Consider the following 20,935-nt stretch of genomic DNA (forward strand, 5'->3'; position numbering starts at 1 on the left):
GTCAGTAATGTCTGTACAAAAGAAAATCACAAGACTTGTCTATGATTTTTCCCACCTCTTGCTGGTAAGGCTATCTGGTAGACACTTCAGATCTAGGGCAGAATACAAAGTGACTTTCAACTGCTATCTGTCAAGGAATACAGAACTATGATAGGCAGGAGTTTGAAAGCACTCAGCTGCAAAATGGGAATGGAAGTGATCCTTGGCATTAGTTTAATCCATATCTGAGACAGAATTGGGTCACACTCCTGGGAAGATACACCTAAAGCATTGGCCAGGGAGGAGAGACACAGTAGCCCTTGTCTTGCCCATTTACCAACATACTTACAACAGTGAAAGGACTTGCTCAAGCTATGTAATGTGTAAAGTACCACCTGGAGATTTCTGGCAGATTTAAATAGGTTCTTGCCTTGTTCCTGGATTGTTACTTCTAAGCAAGGAATAAAGAAATTTCAGCAGTTTACTTTGGGCAGAGAAGGGAGAGGGCAAGTTTCAAAAGTGTTTGGACAGCTGAAAGGTATGTAGGTGTGCTTGGGACACTTTTGGGATGCAATGGACTGGGCTGGGGAATGTTCCAGGCTGCATGTGCACAGATTTGGGACTGGCTGCCTTTGTGGGGGCAACGAGACAGTCTGCATAGAGGAGGAGCCCCGTTGGCAGTCTCCATCAGCGAGGGGAGCACAAGAAGCTCCCTGTGGGACACACGGCTCTAGAACTATGGGGATCCTACTCAGATCATTGCTGCTACCCCACAGGAGATAAGTGTTTTGGGGAAAGCTCAATCCATGCTTCTGCAGTGCAGGACATTTGCAAAGCCCCAGCATCTGGCAGAAGGGGAAGGGAAGAATGTGTCTGGCATCACTCCAGTCCCATCCACCTTCCCCAAAACCACAGAAATCCAGTCTAGCTCACAAGTCTCTCCCTTCTTCCTTTCCTCTTTCTGCCTAAGTGTTTGCTAGTGATGGTGTAACAGGGACAGAGAATAAATCAAGTGCTATATCAGAGTGTTCTATCCCTGACTGTGTAAAGAGCTGCTATTGTGACTTGCTGATATGATTTACCACACAGTGACAACGTTTAATGTCCACCGGTGTTATAATCTACTTTATCTTAACACAATCTTCCCCTGCTGAACCCTCCAGAGTCTTAACATCTATTTTCATGGAGTTTTTTTATTTTTATGACTTGATACTGTGATTACTGTTGCACTCCTGCTCTTTGTGGAAGGAGAAATTAATAAGATTTTTTCTTAATCACTTTGCACCAGAACAGAATACCAATCAGCCTTCAAGCTGGGTTCCTGCCCCTGCTGGATTCATTTATGAACCTTTGCTCTGACTTTCCAAGACACAGCACTTTTCAGATCAACAGCAAGTCAGCACATAAGGCCTTGTTCCCCTTTCCATAGGCTCTCATTGTGGGAAGGAAAGGAGGCAGCCACTGAGAGGGGAAATATGACTTTTCGTAGTTATTTCCACAGATGTGTTCCTGTATCAGGGCATCGGCCTCATCACACCTTGGAGAGGAGGGTTCAATCACTGCCAATTATATGAATTATTCTCTTCCTTTGTCATCCTTGCTCAGTCTCCCAACCTCCTTTCAGAGGTCGCTGCATCTTCCATTCTCTCCAGGAAATCATTGTTATTATGCTATAACTCATCTCTCTGCTCCAACAGCGATGACACTGTGCTCTCCTGGAATGAACACATCCCAGTTGAGGGTCAGGCTACACAATCCAAGACCTGCCAGTTAGTTAAACTCTAACACAGATGGAAGAGGTTCTGTTTCTGCACACAGAAGTTGTTTATTTCTACCATGGAAACCACTTAGTTCAATGTCTAGTCCTTTCTTTCCCTTTCTACACTCTCTAGAAAAGGAGTCAGAGCTTTCTGCTGTCCCTAGCCTCTTCCACCTCCTGAATAGGGTCTTCTGTTTCTATTTTCTGTTTCTTCTGCTGTCTCCATAACCCAGCAGTCAGCCACTCTGGAGCATGTGTATGAACAAGCCATGAAAGGAGTGCATACACACAAGATGCCATTTCTACCAGGATGATGTCTATCTCTTCCACTCCTAAGGATTCATTTGGTCTGTCACTGAAATATTTCACAGCTAAAGATGGATGGCTGGCACAGGTCCTCAGAAATGCACTGCAAGGATTGAAAACTAGAGTGATATTGTGTCCTTGCCTTGGATTAGGCTGTTCCAACTTGGCACCTTATTGCTATTACAATACAAAAAGCTTCCCTTCTGCTAGGCAGCATTTGACACCTGATTTGGACAAGTATAATTGAGCATGCAAAGCTGAGGAGATGAAGGGGAATACACTTGGGCTCTCATTTTTCAAGATTTTTTCCTAAACATAGACCTGAAAGGCAGGAGCTGGGTGAGGGTCCTGGCTTCCTGTAACAGGGGACACACATGAAACACATTCACATGAAACACCAGAGAGGCTTCACTGAATAGATACCCACAGATACCAATAAACACAACCAGACAAAGGCACCTCCCAGCTCCCTGTGGTACAAAAAACTAAATTCCATGGGCTTTAAATCCTACAGGAAGAGTTCAGGGCACAGTCTGGTATTCATTGCCTGTGTCTAGGCTCTTGGGGATGATCCTATAGCATTTACCTCTCCCACTCCTGTTTTTTTGGGATGATCAAACCCTCATCATCTCCCAAAGAGCTGACTGCTAAGGCAGCAGGCTAAGTTGGCTGCATGAGCAGCCAGGCATGGAGCCCAGCCTGCAGAGAAGTGCCAGTATTGATTAGGAAACCTGTAAAAAATAAACAAGCTCCCTGTAATTACTCAGCCTGATGGATGCCAGTGGGTTTGTTTGCTTCCTGCAAAGATGCCAATAGCCTAACGGAGCAAATATCACTGTTATGTAATAAAACAATGCAGATAATTAAAAACATCCTGACAGGACTATAAACATAAGCATTGTCTATTAACTCTTTCAGTGGAGGGGAAGGATGAAGATTTTGCTTTATTTGAGGGGAGATAGATTTAAAGGATACTTGAATAAGAGCTGAGCCAGTAGGTAATCACATAGAGTTCAACATCACCCTCTTTTCTGCCATGAAATATCCCCTTGAATATTACAGCATTCTTAAAGATCTCCAATTAAACCAGGGCCCCACTGCACTGTGTTTATTCTGTATCAACACCTCAGAGACTTTACCTTAAAACAAATAAAAAAAAATGTAGAGGTGCCTTCCAGAGGACATCAGACACCTGATGCACAGCCTTCACCTCAACAGGCCTCTGGTACTGGTCTGTCAGCAGGCAGGAAGCAGGGAGAAATGGAACTATTTAAATGCATTAAGCATTCAATCCTCACTCTGGGATCTGGTCCTGCTGGCATTCCTTACCTTAATGTTTTTACAGAAGGTTTTGACCTCAAACCATGACAGGCAGAGCACTGAGGGGAGGGGACACTTGGCCAGGCCACAGTGGGAACCACGGGGTCAGGGAGTTAGTAGTGTGCAAATAGAACCTTCCTGTATTTGGTCAGTCCCCAGTTTCCCTTCAACATTGGTCAAGATCTTTTTCTTACAAGGTCATAACCTGAGTTCACATTTTGGGCATTGTGCCCCTATACCTGGCTGCATTGGGTCTTTGGTTCTAGTCTCTGTACTCTGCACTTTCCACATTTGCTATTTTTGTTATTAAAGTTTTTCTTTTCCAGGCTAGACCATCATTTCCCGTTCCTCTTATTTAGCCAGCTCCTCCTAGCCAAGCCATACAGGGGACTACAGTGGGCTTCTAAGCTCACACCTCACCACAGCACAGCTGGCAGCATAACAACTTCCTACAACTCTTGCTGAAGCCAGAAAAATCCAAGTATAGGCTTCAGTGAGACTTTGCTGGAAACTCAGAGATTTCTGACAATTCCTTGTTAAATATTTTAAATAGTTCTGTTTTCCTTATTCAAGTGTATTTGAAAAATACCATTTTTCTGTCAAGGATCATGATCAAGCAACTGTGACGTTCAATTGCATCAGTATTAAATGGCAACTGCTCTGAACAGCAGTTCATGAGGAGATTTTGGAAGAAAGGTCAAACTCCTATGTCATGTGCAGCACAGATTAGACAAGGTTTAAGCCAGAAAGCTGCATTCAATGCCTAAAGGGGCCATGCTGCTATTCCTGTCAACAACCAGCTGGGAAGCCTTGGATAACATTTCCCTGCCTTAATTTCCCCTCAATCACACAACAATTCATTTGTTGGTGCTTCAGCATCATTAAGGCCTGACAGACAGTGCTGTGGACATGTGAGCTATTTCTTTGCCAGACCTTGATGAAAAGTACTGACATGAGCATAGATCACAAAATGTGATCCTGGAGAAGCAGAGATCCACAGATTCAGCTGTGTTGACTCTGTGACTCACTAGATCACAATAGTCCCTAGGGTTTAAATATAGTTTATTTATAGCTGCTCTGAGCACAGAGTCCCTGGCTCTCAGAATGACAGCTGGGAAAGGAAATGTAGATATTTTTAAATTATTTTACCTCTGGTGAATGTTTCTTGCTCACAAGAAGACATAATTAAATCAACAAAGACATAAAAATTCCTCAATCACAGACAATGCTGCATTGTATCTCACCTCTTCTGCCTTGCCTACTGAGCAAAAGCTGACCGTGCTCATCTAAGAAACTTATCTGGTGCATGGAAATCACAGCCAGACAAACCTAGGCAGTGAGAAGAAACTGGAAAAGCAGCCAGGTTCTCTTAGAGAGATATGAAGTGTACAGGGACTATGCCACCTTTGAGACAGCTCAACTGCACCCTAAACCATCTTTAGAGACTTTGATACTGCAAGAAATGGTAATGTTTTTTTCAAACTGCCCAGCAGCAGGGATAGCATGAAACTCTCCTGGTGTAAGAATTCCTTCCAATATTGCTCCTTCAAGTTTAGGAGACAGGCAGACCTGCATTAGGGACAGGTAGCCTGGGAGCCAGGAAACAAAATATTGCAGGGCCTGTCCAGCCTCAAATGAACCAATACCATTCATATTCTATACCACCAAGAGCTATCTCTCACCTACCATTACAAAAAAATTCAGCAGACTCCTTTACTTCCACACAACAGATAATAAATATTTCTTACTGTTTATAAAAGCATAATTACAGAAAATTTTAAGCACAGTAAAGAAAAAGTAAGGCAGAATTTTCCTAAAAGCTTTTCTAATGGCAAAACAGACTTGTCAGTGGAAAGGAAAATTTCCAAGGCAGCTTATATTCTAAAACATATGGGAAATAAGATCTCTGGATGACTTTTGCCTAGCACAAAACTGTTTGTAAGAACGGCACTGACAGGATCTGAAGCTGGAACTCCAGATTTTCAGCTTTGACAATGGAATTATTGCACATTATTCTTTCTAAGTAAATTAAACCCATTAATCATCATAATTAGTAATGTTCTCTGTCAGTGATATGGTAACAGAGCTAATGATTATATTCTGCTAAAGAAACTAAGGAATGGTACTACAGCCACTCCATGCTGCTTGCTGTCACTGGCTGGCTGTGAAGGAGGATGTGAATGCCCAAGGCTCAAGAGAGATGCCAACTTCAAAGAGATACGAGGCAAGCAAGAGATTCCATCTCTCCCACGTTGGCTTTAAAGCCCCAGGAATGCTGAGAGTTAGAGGAAAAGAACAAATTCATCCTTTGTATGATTCTGTTTGAGTCATTTCAAGCATGACAAAAATGATTTTGGTCCATGAGGTTTCCATCTTGATTTATGCCTAGCAAAGACAATATTATTCAAATGTGAAGCCAACTCCAGTGACATTTCCCCAGGCATGGGCCAGGTTTTGTGTGGAGTCCATCAGGAGGCTGAGCTTTGGCACAATTGTCCTGATGCTGCTCACATCAACATTTCATCACCATTTGTATTGGAATAATGTGATTACCAAGCATGAAAGATCTATCCATTAATAAGTGAGTGGGAGATTTTGCTACACATTTATCATTATGCAAGTGCCTTATACCCAAACCCTAACATGTAATACTGAGACTCTAGATGTGTTAAGATATTTGTGCAATACCATAATCTGGTTGTAGTCCATTTTTATTTGTTTGAATGTATTTTTATGCATACTCATAATGTCAGAGGGCAATCTATGTGCTCTATGCAATGCAACCATAGAAAATGAGGCCCCTGATGGTCCATGCCACAGTTTACTAGTCATCCAAATCACAACAAATAACTTTCAGTAAGTTTCTCTTCCTTCTCTTGCAAAATGTCTCTGGAGAGAGGGAGATTTTTAACAGATTCTAGCAGATTTGTTACTTGTAATCAGTTACTAAAATGTTTCACTAATTTCATTTTCATTCCTGCTCACTAGTCACGCTAGGTTGCTTAGTTACAATTGTCATTTGGAATTACTTTTGCTCCATTACTTGACAAATGATGAGCTCTCTGACTGATTCTGATGTCGATACTGACAGAAATTGAATGTAACACTTTTTTCATCCTACCTAGTATGACTGCATGGTACGAATGTTACTGAAAAGAATCAATCTGAATGCTTTCCTCATAAAGAATGTTTCTCACAGTAATGTCAGTGAAACAACTTGCCTGGAGTGGAAGAAAGGCCAAAATAAATTGATGCAGAAAGATTTGTCTATTTATTCTGTGACAGGCATGTGCTTGAAGAGACAATGTGCTCACATAAACCTGTGCTTGATAAAATGCCATTGTCCTGTAGCAGCTGTCTTTACCTGTTCCACAGAATACTCTTAGGACAGGTGCCTAAACTGCCCAGAAATATGGGATACATTAGATCCTCAGAGCAGTGTCTCACTGAATTGCAACTGCAAAGTAACAGCTCTCAACTCTCTGCTTCCTCATCCCCCATTCTTTAGTGTCACAACTCAAAATGTCCCTCAGACATTCTTGGAGGTTCCAGGCCCAGGTCAGAAGCATTTGAGACCCTGGCAGGCAGCTGGAAACAGCTGTGATTTTGGGTTTGAACCGTGGGATGATTTAACAACCTTGCAGGAAGAACAAGAAGTCACAAAAGTTTAGATATTAGAGTAGAAGTAGTCACAAAGTAAAGGGAAGAATTTTTGAGTGCTGTACAAGGGGGTTTTGGTTTTGTACATGGGGGTCAGAGGTTTTAAGAAGGAGGGATTTTGACCATTCCTGTCCTCCCTCTTTCTTCTTCCTTACCTCCATGTTCTTGGTGATGTTGGCACTCACAGATTGGTTTAGAGTAGGAAAGCACCATTTAATATAGGTAATAGGCATTGGGGAAAAACTGTAACCATGTAACTTGTAATGTACCATATAAAAGATAGAAAAACACCACTTAATATAGGTAGTAGGCATTGGGAAAATCTATAAACATTTTAACACGTAATGTACCATATAAAAGAGAGCAGCAGCCCTGGGCAGGGAGAGAAGAAGCTGTCGGGAGTCAGAGAGGATGTCAGGGTGTGTGTGTGCCTCTGCCTGAGCTGTGAGCAAACCACAGCAGCAGAGAAGAAAATCTTTTAGATAACTTGCAATAAACAACCATGAGACCAAACAACAGAGACTGCTGAGCCTTTCTTTGGAAGCACGGGTGGAGGAGAGACTTTTCCACCACATGGAGCCACCCCCGACCCAGGGTGGTCTCCAGCACTTTAGTACCCTCCATGCTCCACTCCATTCACTTCACATTCCATCTTTACCCCATGCATTAATTTGCCATCTCTCACACCAGCTCCTTCTAAACCACACAGTTTAGTTAATAACAGCATTTGGCTCTTCCAAGTCAAGGATTTCTTATGTTGTGAGCTCCATCTGGTGATGTAACTGAATCCTTCTCTCCAGCCAATCTTCACAGTGCATGCAAGGTATTTTGTGCTAGACACGAGGGATCTGGAATTAAACAACACCAGGATATAAAGCCTTTCTGCTATTGGAATTTCTTTAAAGGGAACAGTAACTACAAGAGCTGCTGTGTGGCACAGGCAGTGCAGTCAGCTGGGGAGCCAGGCAGAAGGCCAGAGGGAAGTGGGGGAACATGGCCCAGCAGCTTCAGAGAGGACTGCCTCCATATCCACCCCAGACAGGTTCTGTCTGCAATGAGACACATCTCCTACCACAGATGCATCTTCCTGAGTTAATCCTTTTTGGAGCAGTGCCTTTTCAGAGTCACACACAGAATGGGCTGGTCTCCTGCTGTTGCAGAAAGGATCTTGTGGATTTGGTTGAACCACACTGACAGAGCAGTCAGAGGGAAACTGATTTCTCATTAGCTGTAGCAGCAGAGCACTTGGGCTTCCTCTGCTGTCAGCACAAATCTTTCCATCAGAACTTGTTAAAATTGGGCATCAGAGGCCAATAAAAAGATGACAGAGAAGAATAAAGCAGTTTTCCTCCCTGTATATCTAGCTCCCTTCAGAACTATAAGTAACACTGATGTGAAAAATCATAGCACCATGAGGAGAGGACAATTCCACTGTGATCAGGATTCAGTGGAAGTTCTAAAACTGCTGTGGGTGCCACAGGCTGCTGGACTGCATTTCATGCTGAGTTTTGACCACTTGCCCCCACATCCTACTGAGAAGCTGCTTTGAGGCTGACACACTTTTGGAATCACAGGCAAAACTTTGAAGATCAAGGAGGATCAGGTTCCCAGGAGGGGATGAAACAGAGTTACTTGGAACAAGAAAATACTTTCCTTATGCCTGCAAATCTCCAACCAGCCTCCTTTCCTCAATGGATGTCCTCCACTAAACCCTCATCCTGTGGTTTCCACTGAGTTATCCTGTCCTGCCTCATTGCCTATCCTCTCTTTTTGGTCAGGATCCCATCCACCAGAGGACTCAATTCTGAGCATGGACTTCTGAGAGATCTGGTTCAGACCCCTTTGCAATGACAACTATATCATAAGAATGCAGATACTAAGAGAAATGCACATTTATGTATGTTCCAGCTGCTCTCCCTCGGTTTCTCCCTTTTTGGGCAGCATATTTGGCTTCCTGGAGACATTTTACTGGGACATCAGCAGGGAATAAAGTGTGGCAGCAGCTCTCTGGCCACAGAGAGCAAAACAACTTTCCTTGGCATCATCCTGGGAAAGGCTGTGAGATCAGAGAAAAGAATGATAAGCAATTCTTATCTCCACTTGCTGCACCTGTTGTTGTGCACATGTGGAATGTTTTATGGAGATTTGTTTACCAAAGGGTGGTTTCTTAATTGGCCACTGGTGATGGTGTTTGGATTGAAGGACCAATTGAGCCCATCTGGATTGTGACTGCCTATAAGGGTGATGGGTTTCTTAATAATATAGAATAATAAAGTGATTTTTCCATTTCAGGGGAGGCTCCTGCCTTCCTTAGCAGACACCCATCTTTCCAAACCAAGAGAGGTTCCTCTAGAGAAAAGGTGCTGCAGCAGCAATGGAAGAGCAATGCTGCCATCTGCAGACACTCAGATTTGAAGCATCCTTATTTGGAAAGAGCAGCCATGTATTGATGTCATGCTGTCCTGCATTTTATCTTTATAACTCTAAATACATTTGTGAAGCACACTCTGCCATTGCCCAAGGCAGGATAATTTCAAATCATTATTTAGGCTCATTTATGACACACAAGGGGGAGGCATTATGCTGTCACAGTTGTATGGAGCAGTGAACATAGCACTGAAAAACTGGTGAGAAGTTCATCTTTATTAAAGGTATTAAAGCTCAGCTGAATCCTCCTTACAAATACTGAACAGTACATGGCACAGAAAACTGCATCAGAGAAAATTCTGCACATTGATTAATATACCAGAACTATTCTAAGCCTGCCATTAGTAGGAAATGATCACTGCTACAGAACTGTTTGCCTTGTGATAAAGGACAGGGTTATGTGATTCATAAAAGGACTTTTACACCAAAAAAAAAAGTATGATTTTTCAGGCACTTACACTATAAACAAGGCAAATGAAGACTTTCTCTCTTTCTTTTGTGATCATGATTTAATCCATGTACAAAAATACAACCTGAGTAATATAAAAGAATCAAACACAGCATAATTAACTGAGTAACATTCAGACAGTTTATTGGGTAAGAAGAAAGACCAGGAGGTGCTTTAGAACACATTAACAGATGGGCTACAGATCAGTTCATCTACCAGTGCACATTCATCACACTGCAATACAGCTCATCAAGAGTGACCTGAAAGAAGTTTCTGAAGTTTATATTCAGGGAAAGTAGCATGGGACAGGGAAAAGTGAGGTAGGGAAAGAGACCCAGCATCTTCATCACAAAGCAAACCAATAAATGAACCTCTCTTACCACTCAATGATTATATGTGAAGATTATTTTGGGCTAATTACATTGGTTAAGTCACCCTTTATGTTAATTCATATCTAAAATGCTTTCTAGTACTAACAAGCTTTTTGGAAAGCACAGAAATAAAGCACTTTTTACTTTCAAAGCTCTTTATAACAATGATATCAGCTCAGCAACTCTGTAAGTTAGGCAAAAATTAGCTGTTTTCTGAGACACAGAGAAGTTAAATACTTCCTCAAAACCATGGTGAAGATGTGTTAGTTATTACTAATATCCTTAAGAACCTGGAATGATACTATTTTTCAAAGAGAGGGAATTGGAGGCAACCAGCATCTGCTAGTAAGGAATTACCAAATTTTCACCTCAGTTTTACTATTAAAACACTTTTAATTCCCCCTACCTTGGAAAGTGTTCCACATATGTATTTTTGTAATAATGAGCTGTTTCATCTTAGTAACAAAAAGCACTGGTCCTTTCCAGCCCTAAGTAGACATCCCACCCAAGAAAGGGTAGTCAAGATGCAGTAAGAGTTACATACTCCACAGCACTAATGATCTTCCCATTATTACAATTACAGTTATCAAAGATACAGACCAAGTTACTTTAAGGAATTTAGCTGGAATACTGTGGTTTTTGTAAAAAAAGTAGAGGAAATTAACCATTCTTTGAAAGGGAAAACCATTAAAAACCAAGCTATCCTAAAATGAAGCACACAGCTGCTACAAAGGAAAGGATTAACCCAATAAACCTGCATATCCCCAGTTGCAAGGTTAACAGATTTGTCAGCTCAGCCCTTACTTATCCCTACAAAAGCTTTTGGTTTGCAGAAATGTGAAATGGATATTTGAGCTAGGCTCTTCTTCATTCTGTAGGTCCACGAAGAAGCAACAGCAGAAACTCTGTTGTGTGTATTTGCATTGAATAGTTTCCAAAACCTTCTGGATATCCCCCTTCATCCGAGCTGAACTCTTGCATTTTCTCCTTGTGCTTTTAATCCTAACAAGTATTTTGCTGTAGGAAGCAGCTGCTGAAGTCCATCTTTTCTTGTCCTGTGCCTAGCCAGATTAGAAAGATAATTTGCCCATTTCAATAAAAAAAAGATGAAACTGTGGCTCCTTAAATAGGCCTGCATTTCCATTAGCTTCAGCTCAGATATAACTGCTGGATAACACAAAGCCATAAAAGTAGTCTCTAAATAGTGTTACCATTTAATCTGGTACCATCAACTCAGCCCTAAAGGAACACTTGGCTCTTTCAGACTTACACCACAAGGGCATAATTCACCTGTGACAGATGCAGGGTAACACCATGTGAGTTTACTCCTAGTTTATTGCTTGTGTGTAAAAGCCTGACCCAGTGGTGACACACACACACACACACTTGTTCAACAGCAGGGCTGTGACCTGGCACCAGGAGCTCTCTCACCTGTGCCAATTCCTCTGAGCTTATCAGAGCTCCTGCAAAGGAGCTTTTCACAAAAACCTGTGTACAGCTACTAAATAACACAGAAGAGAATTCAGTTGCCACTAAGTAATATGTTGTGGATCATGTGGATCAAATCCATCTTTGCACTGGAAGGCACATATTCTCTCCATTATGTTTGGCATGTTTTTCACACAGCTACAGAGCTGCTGAAAGAAACAAATCTCCAAAGGGCCACATGAACAGCAAGTGGCAAGATCTGCAGGAGAAAACAAAGCAATGCTGTAAGGTATAGAGTGGGGAAAAGAGGTGGGGAACTCCCCTTCAGAGGTCACTTAATTGTGACTCATTAGGACTCCATTAGGAAAAATCTTGTTAACAAAATTTGTTTCTTCCCATTTCCAGTCCTAATTTTTATGCAGAGCAAATGCAATAATCCAGATTTGATTTTTGTAACGCTGTAACTTTCTTCTTTGGTGAAATGGGCTTCTTACAAGACATTTAATGATAATACTGTGAATAATACTTTAAATAAAGAGAGAAAAACAAATTGAAAAAAAAGCTTTTTTTAAAATCAAGAATTTGTTTTCCACCTACGTACCCACTAATCCACAGCTATTCAGAGAAATGTGTCACTCTGTCACCTCCCCCTAACTCAAAAACTGTCATTTCAGAGAGTAAATTCTATGCAAATAAAAAATGGAAACCATTTGTTTTTCTACCCATTAAGGGCTTTCCAGTTGCATGTTTGCATTTACATCTTCAGCTTTTGTAGAAGAATACAGATATACTGGTTTTGGCCTGAAGTTTGTGCAGTGGGCTATTTGTGCCTCATTTTAGCACTACAATCCACAGAGATTTATAACTTTGAGATTTCTAGACTATATGGGACAAGCAGAAGCAATAGTTCATGAATCAGTATCTAGTGCATTTCGGGGGGCTTGGAAATAAAAGCTCAAAATTTGGCTAGGAAAAACAAAACAAAAATTAAAACATACTAGAGATGAAGATGAAATACACTTAAAAGGAAGTGAATTAATGGCACCTACGTTGTGATGCTAAACATTTGGCAGTGTTTTCTGACTCCCATATGGGAGCCACTGGACTCTTTCACCACTATAAGAAAAGAAGTGATAAGAGAAATCATTGTGCTTGTGAAGTGAATGGAGAGTGTGATTTGAGGCTCTATCTTTCATAGAGTGAACTGACAGTGAAAAAATTACATAGCAGAAGGATGAGGTTCTTTAAACATTTCCTTGACCTGTCACCTTGTTCCTCACATCAAAGCCACACAGTTCTTCTGAAGAACTGATAAATCACTTTTTTGAAAGTATAAGCTGTGTTCTATAAGCTTTCCATGACCAGAAATCATAATTTCACTATCAACAGTGCAAGGTCTTTCCATTCTTCTCACTGTCCATAACGTCCATTTATTCATAAATTCATATTTATTCACTGTTAATTGGCATGAATAGTGAATTATGAGGCTTGACCCCACAGCTCTTTTCACAGTTTGGGCAGAGCACCAGCTGGTGCCAAGGTAATGCCAAAGACATAGAAAAGGCCCAGCAGTAGGTTGAGTTTGGCTGTCCGCTGAGGAATTTTGCAGAAGTTCTGACTCCGGAATTGTCTTTCCAGCGAAAATGCCATGGGGATGGTGAGCAGTGGCAGTGCCATGCTGATGGTATAACGTGTGGCCAGCACACAGAAAATCAGGTAGGGCAAGAAGAGCAGCACAGTGTAGAGGATATAGGAGAAGGTGGGGCCAATGAGGATGGCCAAGGTGACAATGCCCGCCTGCCGGTCCGACTCCATGTCCCGTGTGTTGTTGCTGTGCAGGATGGCCTCGGTGCTGAGGGCCAGAGGGACAGCGTAGAGCAGGGGTGACAGAGACAGGTAACCAACCTGCACTGCGTGGGCAAACATCACAGCCAGGGGCCCAAAGGTGATCAGGATCACCACGTCGCCAAGCGCAACGTATTTAAATCCAATTCCTGTGGCAAGACACAAGGATAAAGTCAAGCATCATTAAATAATTCAAATGACAGAAGAGCATGGATGACATAACAGTTCCCATAGGAATATTCCTATTCCTGAAACGTAAATTTTAAGGAATTTAGAGATTTTAAAGGAGCTAAGATTTTAGTTAGAGATAAACCTTACTAGAGTTAATTCAAATAAATGAGTAGGCCGTGATGAAGTTATGAGTTAGGAGTTAACTAATAATTGATTGCTTGTCAGCACAATGTTTAGTTAGCTGGGTTTATAATGAAGAATATAAAAACTAACAAATAGCTTTTAGGAACATAAGACAATTGTGGGCCTCCTCTGCTCTGAAACCAACTGAAGACAAGGAATGGGAGTTCTACCAAGAGTTCATTTGTCATATTGGCATTGAAAAGGTAGAAAGGTCAGAACGAGGAAGACTTCATTGACTTCCTCATTTTGGGACCCCTCCCCATGAAAGGGACACCGACCCATTTCAAGGAACAAACCACTGCATTCTGAATGGCTTTTGGAGTGATTAGCATACAAAGCAGGGAATGGGATGTACCAAAATGATGAATATGGATTTGTATTTTGGATATTCAATATTTGTATGGATAAAAAGACTCTGTAATCACCTGGAAGCTGCGGTGTGGATTTGGGAGTGATCCCACACACAATAAACACACATTTTTCAACTTTAAACTGTTAGAGAGTTTTTGTCCATCACAGTTGGATATTGGTACTAGATCAATATCCATATTTTTAAATAAATCATTCCCATATTTCTATATATCCAGCCTTGATGCTGTTGAGGCAGGATAGGAATGAATAGACTTTGTTCAGAAGGCTGCGAGTATAACTGATTTATTTATCACTCTTTATATTGGTCCTGAAGTAAAAACATCTCACCTATTGATGTGCAGTGAAAGACATGCAGTACCAAAACCTAACTATAAACAATGTGAACAACAAGAAGATAAAGAACCTTATTTACATTCTTCTCAACAGTTTCTCAGGCTTCTGTCTGGTTAGAAACTTTCCATTTCTCTCTGAGAATACCCACACAGCCTTTCTCATAGGAACATTACAAAACAACCAAAGCACATGCAGCTATGGACAAGAAACACATTATCTCCTTCTTTTTTAAGGTAAGAATTTCTCCAGACAAAAAATGTAAGGGCCAGGTTTTAATGCCCATCTAGAAAGACCTGTCTTTTCAGAAACCTACAGAAATAAGGTATTTTTTTTTCAGTGTGATCATGTATACGAAAACCTGATCCTAAAGAAATATAGAAAATGCTCAGAACAAAATGCAAAAAATGACAAGACAGTTTCAGGGAAACCCGCATAACTGAAATTCTGACAGTTAGAAACTCAGCTGTTTTTTCTTCCCCTACTAATGATGTTTGTATCTGTCTATCCAACACAGGAAGACACTAAAATATCCTTGTCTTATTAAGGAGAATCACACACTGTACAGCATTCACAGTGAAGCTCCATCTAAAGAATAACAACGAAACATTCCAAAACAAAGTAACATTCCCAGCAAAGAAAATATGCCATTAGCAACACTGCTAAAGGATATGAGATAAACTTCACAAAAAGATTCAGCAACAGTTCTGGGAAGCATCTAAAGCCATATTTGTAAACAGTAATGCCTCAACACCACTATCTAAATGAAGATGTTAGTATGACTCTTCCCACAATATTCAATTGCAAAGAATGTAACTTTATGTACCAGTACTTCAGGAAACACCACACATATTTTATTGCAGTGCACTGTGTCTTCTAGAAGCCTCTTGACAATTCTGCTGATTCTATCACTTCTACAAGCAGATTCACAACTAACGGGATGCAGCACTTACCTCCGGTATAAAGGAAGGAGCTGGAAAGTCCTCCAAAGTAAATCAGGGCCAGGTGCTCCAGCTTGAGCGTCGAGACAGCGTAGAGACCAGCAGCGCAGATACAGCCCACGGTGTAGAGAAAAACTCCAAACCGCACCACATCCTGCGGCTCCAAAATCTGGTCCACCAACGTCCTGTCATCACTCTTCTTATGATCGATGCCTTTGGAAAAGTCATAATAGGTGTTCACCAAGTTGCCGGCCCCGTGCACAGCCAGGACGGTCACGGCGCTCCCCAGCAGCAGCCCCGGGTCCAGCGCTCCCTCGGCGCGGTAGGCCAGCGCGCTGCCCAGCGCCACGGGGGTCAGCGAGGCGCTGAAGCTCCAGGGCCGGAGCGCCAGCACGTAGGCCGCACACTTGTGCCTCCAGCTGCCGGGGGCGGCTCCCTCAACGCCCGCCAACGCCGCGCCGCCGCTCTCGCTGCCGCTGCCGCGGGGGCTCTCGGCGCTGATACTGATCTTCTGCACCAGCTCCGCCGGTCCCATGCTCGCCCCGCCGCCTCGCAGCGGCAGCACCTAGAGGGGGAAGGGCCGCTCGTTAGCGGGGCCCGGGCGGAGCGAGGGGCGCCGCCGCCGTCACGGCCGGCGGGAGATGCGCGGGCGCCGCCATTACGCGGCCGCCGGCCTGCGCGGCCTCGCCACCCCCGCGGCCCCGCGCCAAGAGTTCCGCACCTGCCGGCACCTCCCGCTGTCAAATTAAAACGAAAATTTAGCGGCCCGCGGTGTCACGCGAGGCAGCGAGGGGGTCACCCCGCAGCACGCGCCGGCACTACGATTCGTGTCATAGCCGCCACGACACGAAGCCTGGCGCGGACACAGCCGCCCTTGCGCTGTCACGGGCAGCCGGACACATTTCGGCGGAGCACGGCGCGGCAGTGCCCTCCCCGCTCCCGTCACGCATGCGCAAAGCGCACTCGGGGCTCAGCTTGCGCCGGGATGGAGCTTAAAGCTCCTCTGGTTTCATCCCGCCATGGGCAGGATATCTTCCACTGGCCCAGGCCCCATCCAACACTTCTATGGATGGGGCAGCCACAGCTTCTCTGTGCCACGACCTCCCCAAACATTTTCCTAACATCTAAACTGAATTTCCTCTCTTTTAGTCTGAACCTGTTCGCCCTTGTTCCTGGTTAAGAGTCCCTCCTTGTATGCCCCTCCTGGTACTGAAAGGCTGCTCCGAGATCTGCACACAGCCTTCTCTTCTTCCACAACAGCACCGCACAGCTCGGTGTCACTTTCTGAGGGTGCCTCAATCCCATTGTCCATGTCGCCGACAAAGTTGGTGAATACTATCAGCCCCAGCACCACCCCTGAGGGACGCCACTCGTCCCTGGTCTCGATGTGGACAATGAATCGCTGACCGCAACTCTTTACGCGCGTCTATCCAGCTAGTTCTTTATCCAGCGAGTGGTCTATCCATCAAATCCACGTCTCTCCAGTTCAGAGACCGGGATGTCATGCGGAACGGTGCCAAACGCTTCACACAAGCTCGAGCAGGCGATGATAGCTACCTACCCATGCTGCAGCCCGGCCATAGCCGGCACCTCACGGAAGGGCGGAAGCCGGCGTCGGGAAGGCGGGCCTACTGGGTAAACCCAGCCATTCTATTGGTCAGCTTTACTGCCACTCAGTCTCCACTGCCTTGATGATTGGTCGAAAGGCGGCTGTCCTTGCGGTTCTTTGGGTCAGGGGCGGAGATTTGAGCGCGTTTTCCCCGTTTCTCTTTTCCTATTGGTCAGACGAGATGCCGATCAAGGCATTCCTGGGCGCCTATTGGCCAGCGGCGGCTCGCCGGCGCTGCGGGCGCGGCGGCGGGGCAGGCACGGGCCCGGGGCCCGGAGTAGGGGAGGCGGCGGCGGGTGAGTGAGTGAGAGCGGCGGTGCCTGTCATCATCATCGGCTCCCCTTCCCCTCAGCTCCCGCTTCCCGCCCGCCCCGACCTGCCCGAGCCCCCGGCCGCGCGGCTCTGCCGCCCTGCGGCCCCGCCGGCCGTGCTCGCCTCGCCCCGCCTCACCCTCCCTCACGCTCGGCCTGCGGCGCTCCCCCAGCCCCGGCTCGGGCCCGCCGCGTTCTGTGGCCCTGAGGGAGTGCCAGGCACCGGCTCCGGGCTGGGTTGATGTCAGTATCCACCCCCCGCGCTGCTCTTTGATGCGGAGCCTCTCCTGGGCTCCTGCCAGCAGCCGCCTCACCTGTGGTCCCGCTGGATGTCTGCGAGCGCGTGTGGAATATTTGGGGAGAAGCAGTTGGAGTTCTGGTGTTAGTGCTTGGCTTGGTCTTATGTAATCTGAATATGGGGGAGCGTCAAGCGTCTGAAATGTTTTTGACATAAAGAAAGGCTCCCGAGAAAGTTTGTTTATGTGTCATGCTAGGAAACCCCCTGTTGCAATGATTGGTGTTGCTATAACTGGACCCCCCATCTCTAAATATCTGTTGGAGAATGTAACACTTGCCAGTGCTGAGTCTTCCTTGTGTTGGTGTAACACTGAGATTTCTGTGAAGAAACTTGGATGAAAGTGTTCAGGGAGGAGTCAGATATGATCGTGATATAATCCTTGGAATGGTTGTGCTTACTTATTATTGGTAATTGCAAACCCTGGTTTCACCCTGCTGTTTTTCAACTGTTGCATTATTCTTGATTTAAGATTAGATCACCCTAGAGGACCTGGCCTACTGTAATGTATTTTGGTATTTGAGGAACTAGAGAGCAAATAGGCTGGGTGTCATGATACGTGGTGATACAGTTTTATCATGGAGTGTAATGCCTAAGGAATATAGTCATTACTTGTAATTTTATGGTCTACACAGCATCTTTATGGTTATTTTGGGAACAGTTAGGAGGGAAGGCCTTACGAGAGAAGCTTGGAGATTTCAATTCAAGCAGTAAAAAATGTGTCTCTCTGAAGAATTTACAGGACTTGATGCCCCTGAGCCCCAGCACACTACCACCATGTCGGGCACTGTGTCCATTCTCCAGCAATTTGCCAATGGCTTGAAGAGTCGCAGCGAGGAGACGAGGGCGAAAGCTGCCAAGGACCTGCAGCATTATGTCACCATGGAGCTGCGTGAGGTGAGTGCTACAAATGGGATTATTTATCTTTGTGCATCATCTGAGTGTAGATTATTGGGCTGGGTGCCTTGGGAATGGAGGTTTTTGGAATATGGAAGCTGGTCTCAGGGAAGAAATGGGGCACAGTGGAGAGCTTGTCTTTGCTCCCTGGCATGTAGGAGAGGTGAGCAAGTTGGTGACACAAACGGGTAGTCAAATACCAGAATAAATAAACTTGCTGCATATAGGTCACAAATAAGAGAAACTTTTTTTGAGCTTGTAATGTATGGTTGATTTAATGTCTTTCTGTTTAAGTGGCATATGAAGCACTGTCTTTTTGGAGGTTTTGGAGCAGGAGGGAGGAAGAGAATGCTGAAAGCTGATTTGAACTTTTTGCTTTTACAGATGAGTCAGGAAGAATCTACCAGGTTTTATGATCAGCTGAACCATCACATATTTGAGCTGGTCTCTAGCTCTGATGCAAATGAAAGGAAGGGTGGCATTCTGGCTATAGGTAAGTGAAAGTGCATAATGCCTCTGCTGAGTTTTCTCTTCATGCAACTATCTTTAGGGACACATTTCAAAAGGAATGAGCTTTTATGGTCGGGGTCTGATATCTGACAGCTCAGGATACTGGGTGTGTTCTAGTTGCTGGCTCTGAAAATCTGCCTGAAGTGTCAGCATGGGAGCTACTGAGAATGGCTGAAAACCTGGTACTTAATGGACTTTCAGCTCTTCTGGGAGTTGAGCATCAAATGTGAATGCTGAGCTCATGAAAATTCTGTTCTGGAGCTCGGCTGAGAACACTTTGTACTGCCCCTTTATATGTTTCAGGCTAGGCTGACTTTCTCAACTCTCTTCCATCTGGAAAGATTGATTCTTGTTATTTAAATTTACCTGGCTCTATAACAGTAACTTGCATCCCCAAGAGGGGCTCACATAGCTTCTGCTGTGATTGTGATCAGCCTCTCCATTAGTGGCTCTGGCTGTGTGCTCTCTGTGAGATTGCAGAGCTGCCTGAATCCACACTCTATGGGAAGTCAGCTTGCATAAATACTTTGCCTTCCAGGCAAAGAGCCTGTATTGTAGCTGTTACTTCTTAAATAGCCAAAGAGATGTTTATGGTTTAGGCTCACAGACATAATCATCCAATCCCAATGTGTTTGAAGGCAGCGTAAATCCCTTAGAGAAATCTTTATTGATAACATCAGGTCTTAAGCTTACAGTATCACATTCAAATTGCTTTGTGAATTTAATGATGTTGAAAGCTGCCAGCTTGACAACCCTGATAGCCTCTTTATCTATAAAACAAGTGCAACCCAGGCACTGGCAACAAAAGCTTCTGCCATGCTGGTGTCTGAGGAATTGCCTCCACCCTGACCAGGAGAGACTGTCTCTAGGGCTGAGGAGGAGAGCATTTCCTTGGTCTCTTCAGTCTTTGACCTCTCTTGTGAGGTGGACTAGCTATAGTAGTTGCATGCAGATGTATGTCTTTCTATTAGGAACAGGTCTGTGATCCCAGGGTGAATTACTTTTTTTTCTCTTCTAAAACTAAAAATGGGGAAAATCTATGAGGCTACCAGATGCATTTTTCCACTCACTTGAAAACTTCAGGCTCAAAAGAATGGTGGCCTTTTCCTGTGCTTGATTTTTTATTTTTTTTTTTCACCCTGTGGATTTTTAGTTTAGAGGGACTTAATAGGAAACTTTAAGGAATGTGTAGGGAATACTAGCTGTCATCCAGGGATTTTCTGCTGTCTGCCTTATGACTCTTTGGGAGAACTGCAGCACATGAGAACTACAGCATTGCTCCCTTTCTCTGCAGCAAGTCTTATCGGTGTTGAAGGAGGCAATGCCACCCGTATTGGCAGGTTTGCCAACTACCTGAGGAACCTCTTGCCATCCAATGACCCTGTTGTAATGGAGATGGCTTCCAAGGCTATTGGGCGGCTTGCAATGGCTGGTGACACCTTCACAGCTGAGTATGTGGAGTTTGAGGTGAAAAGAGCTCTGGAATGGCTGGGAGCTGACAGGAATGAAGGTCGTAGACATGCAGCTGTAAGTGATGCCTTTTTATTTTCCTGAAATAGTTGGGATTAGTGAACAGTGGTAGGAAATATGCACAGAAATCTTCAGAAAAGCTTTGGTCAGGAATGGGAATGGTTGCCAGTCCATATCTGAGAATCTGTAATGCTGTCATGGCAGACAGTGTGCTGCTTCATTGCTTCTCCATTAGCTCAGTGACTAATGAAGACCAAGACTCTGTTATGCTGGGAATTGTCAGAGTGTGGGGATGGAACAGCT

General features: G+C 44.1%; 2 protein-coding genes across 6 annotated transcripts in view; one reads left to right on the top strand and one right to left on the bottom strand.

Annotated features, from left to right (window-relative positions):
• Positions 1-9,649: 9,649 nt before the first annotated feature.
• On the bottom strand, positions 9,650-17,169 carry UBIAD1 (UbiA prenyltransferase domain containing 1). Of its 3 annotated transcripts, none has more exons than XM_085558989.1 (3): positions 16,262-17,169; positions 15,553-16,105; positions 9,650-13,692 (listed from the first exon to the last, which is right to left on the bottom strand). In XM_085558989.1, the coding sequence occupies exons 2-3, from the start codon at positions 16,073-16,075 to the stop codon at positions 13,205-13,207; spliced, it is 1,011 nt and encodes a 336-aa protein (XP_085415115.1). In that variant the 5' UTR covers positions 16,076-16,105; positions 16,262-17,169; the 3' UTR covers positions 9,650-13,204. The 3 variants fall into 3 exon arrangements, with proteins under 3 accessions (XP_085415115.1, XP_021393514.1, XP_085415114.1); XM_021537839.3 differs by having other exon boundaries at positions 17,102-17,151; XM_085558988.1 differs by lacking the exon at positions 16,262-17,169 and having other exon boundaries at positions 15,553-16,226.
• Positions 17,170-17,303: 134 nt separating this feature from the next.
• Positions 17,304-20,935, top strand: part of MTOR (mechanistic target of rapamycin kinase) — a 62,958-nt gene continuing 59,326 nt past the window's right edge. For all 3 annotated transcript variants that reach the window (XM_031506675.3, XM_085558974.1, XM_021537840.4), the window contains exons 1-4: positions 17,304-17,445; positions 18,489-18,652; positions 19,037-19,145; positions 20,457-20,689. In XM_031506675.3, the coding sequence (XP_031362535.3) occupies positions 17,331-17,445; positions 18,489-18,652; positions 19,037-19,145; positions 20,457-20,689 (621 nt within the window). In that variant the 5' untranslated portion in view covers positions 17,304-17,330. The remainder of the gene's footprint in view (positions 17,446-18,488; positions 18,653-19,036; positions 19,146-20,456; positions 20,690-20,935) is intronic.

The sequence above is a fragment of the Lonchura striata genome, chromosome 21 (assembly GCF_050655825.1).
Source record: "Lonchura striata isolate lonStrDom1 chromosome 21, ASM5065582v1, whole genome shotgun sequence".
In the NCBI taxonomy this organism is placed as follows: Eukaryota; Metazoa; Chordata; class Aves; order Passeriformes; family Estrildidae; genus Lonchura; species Lonchura striata.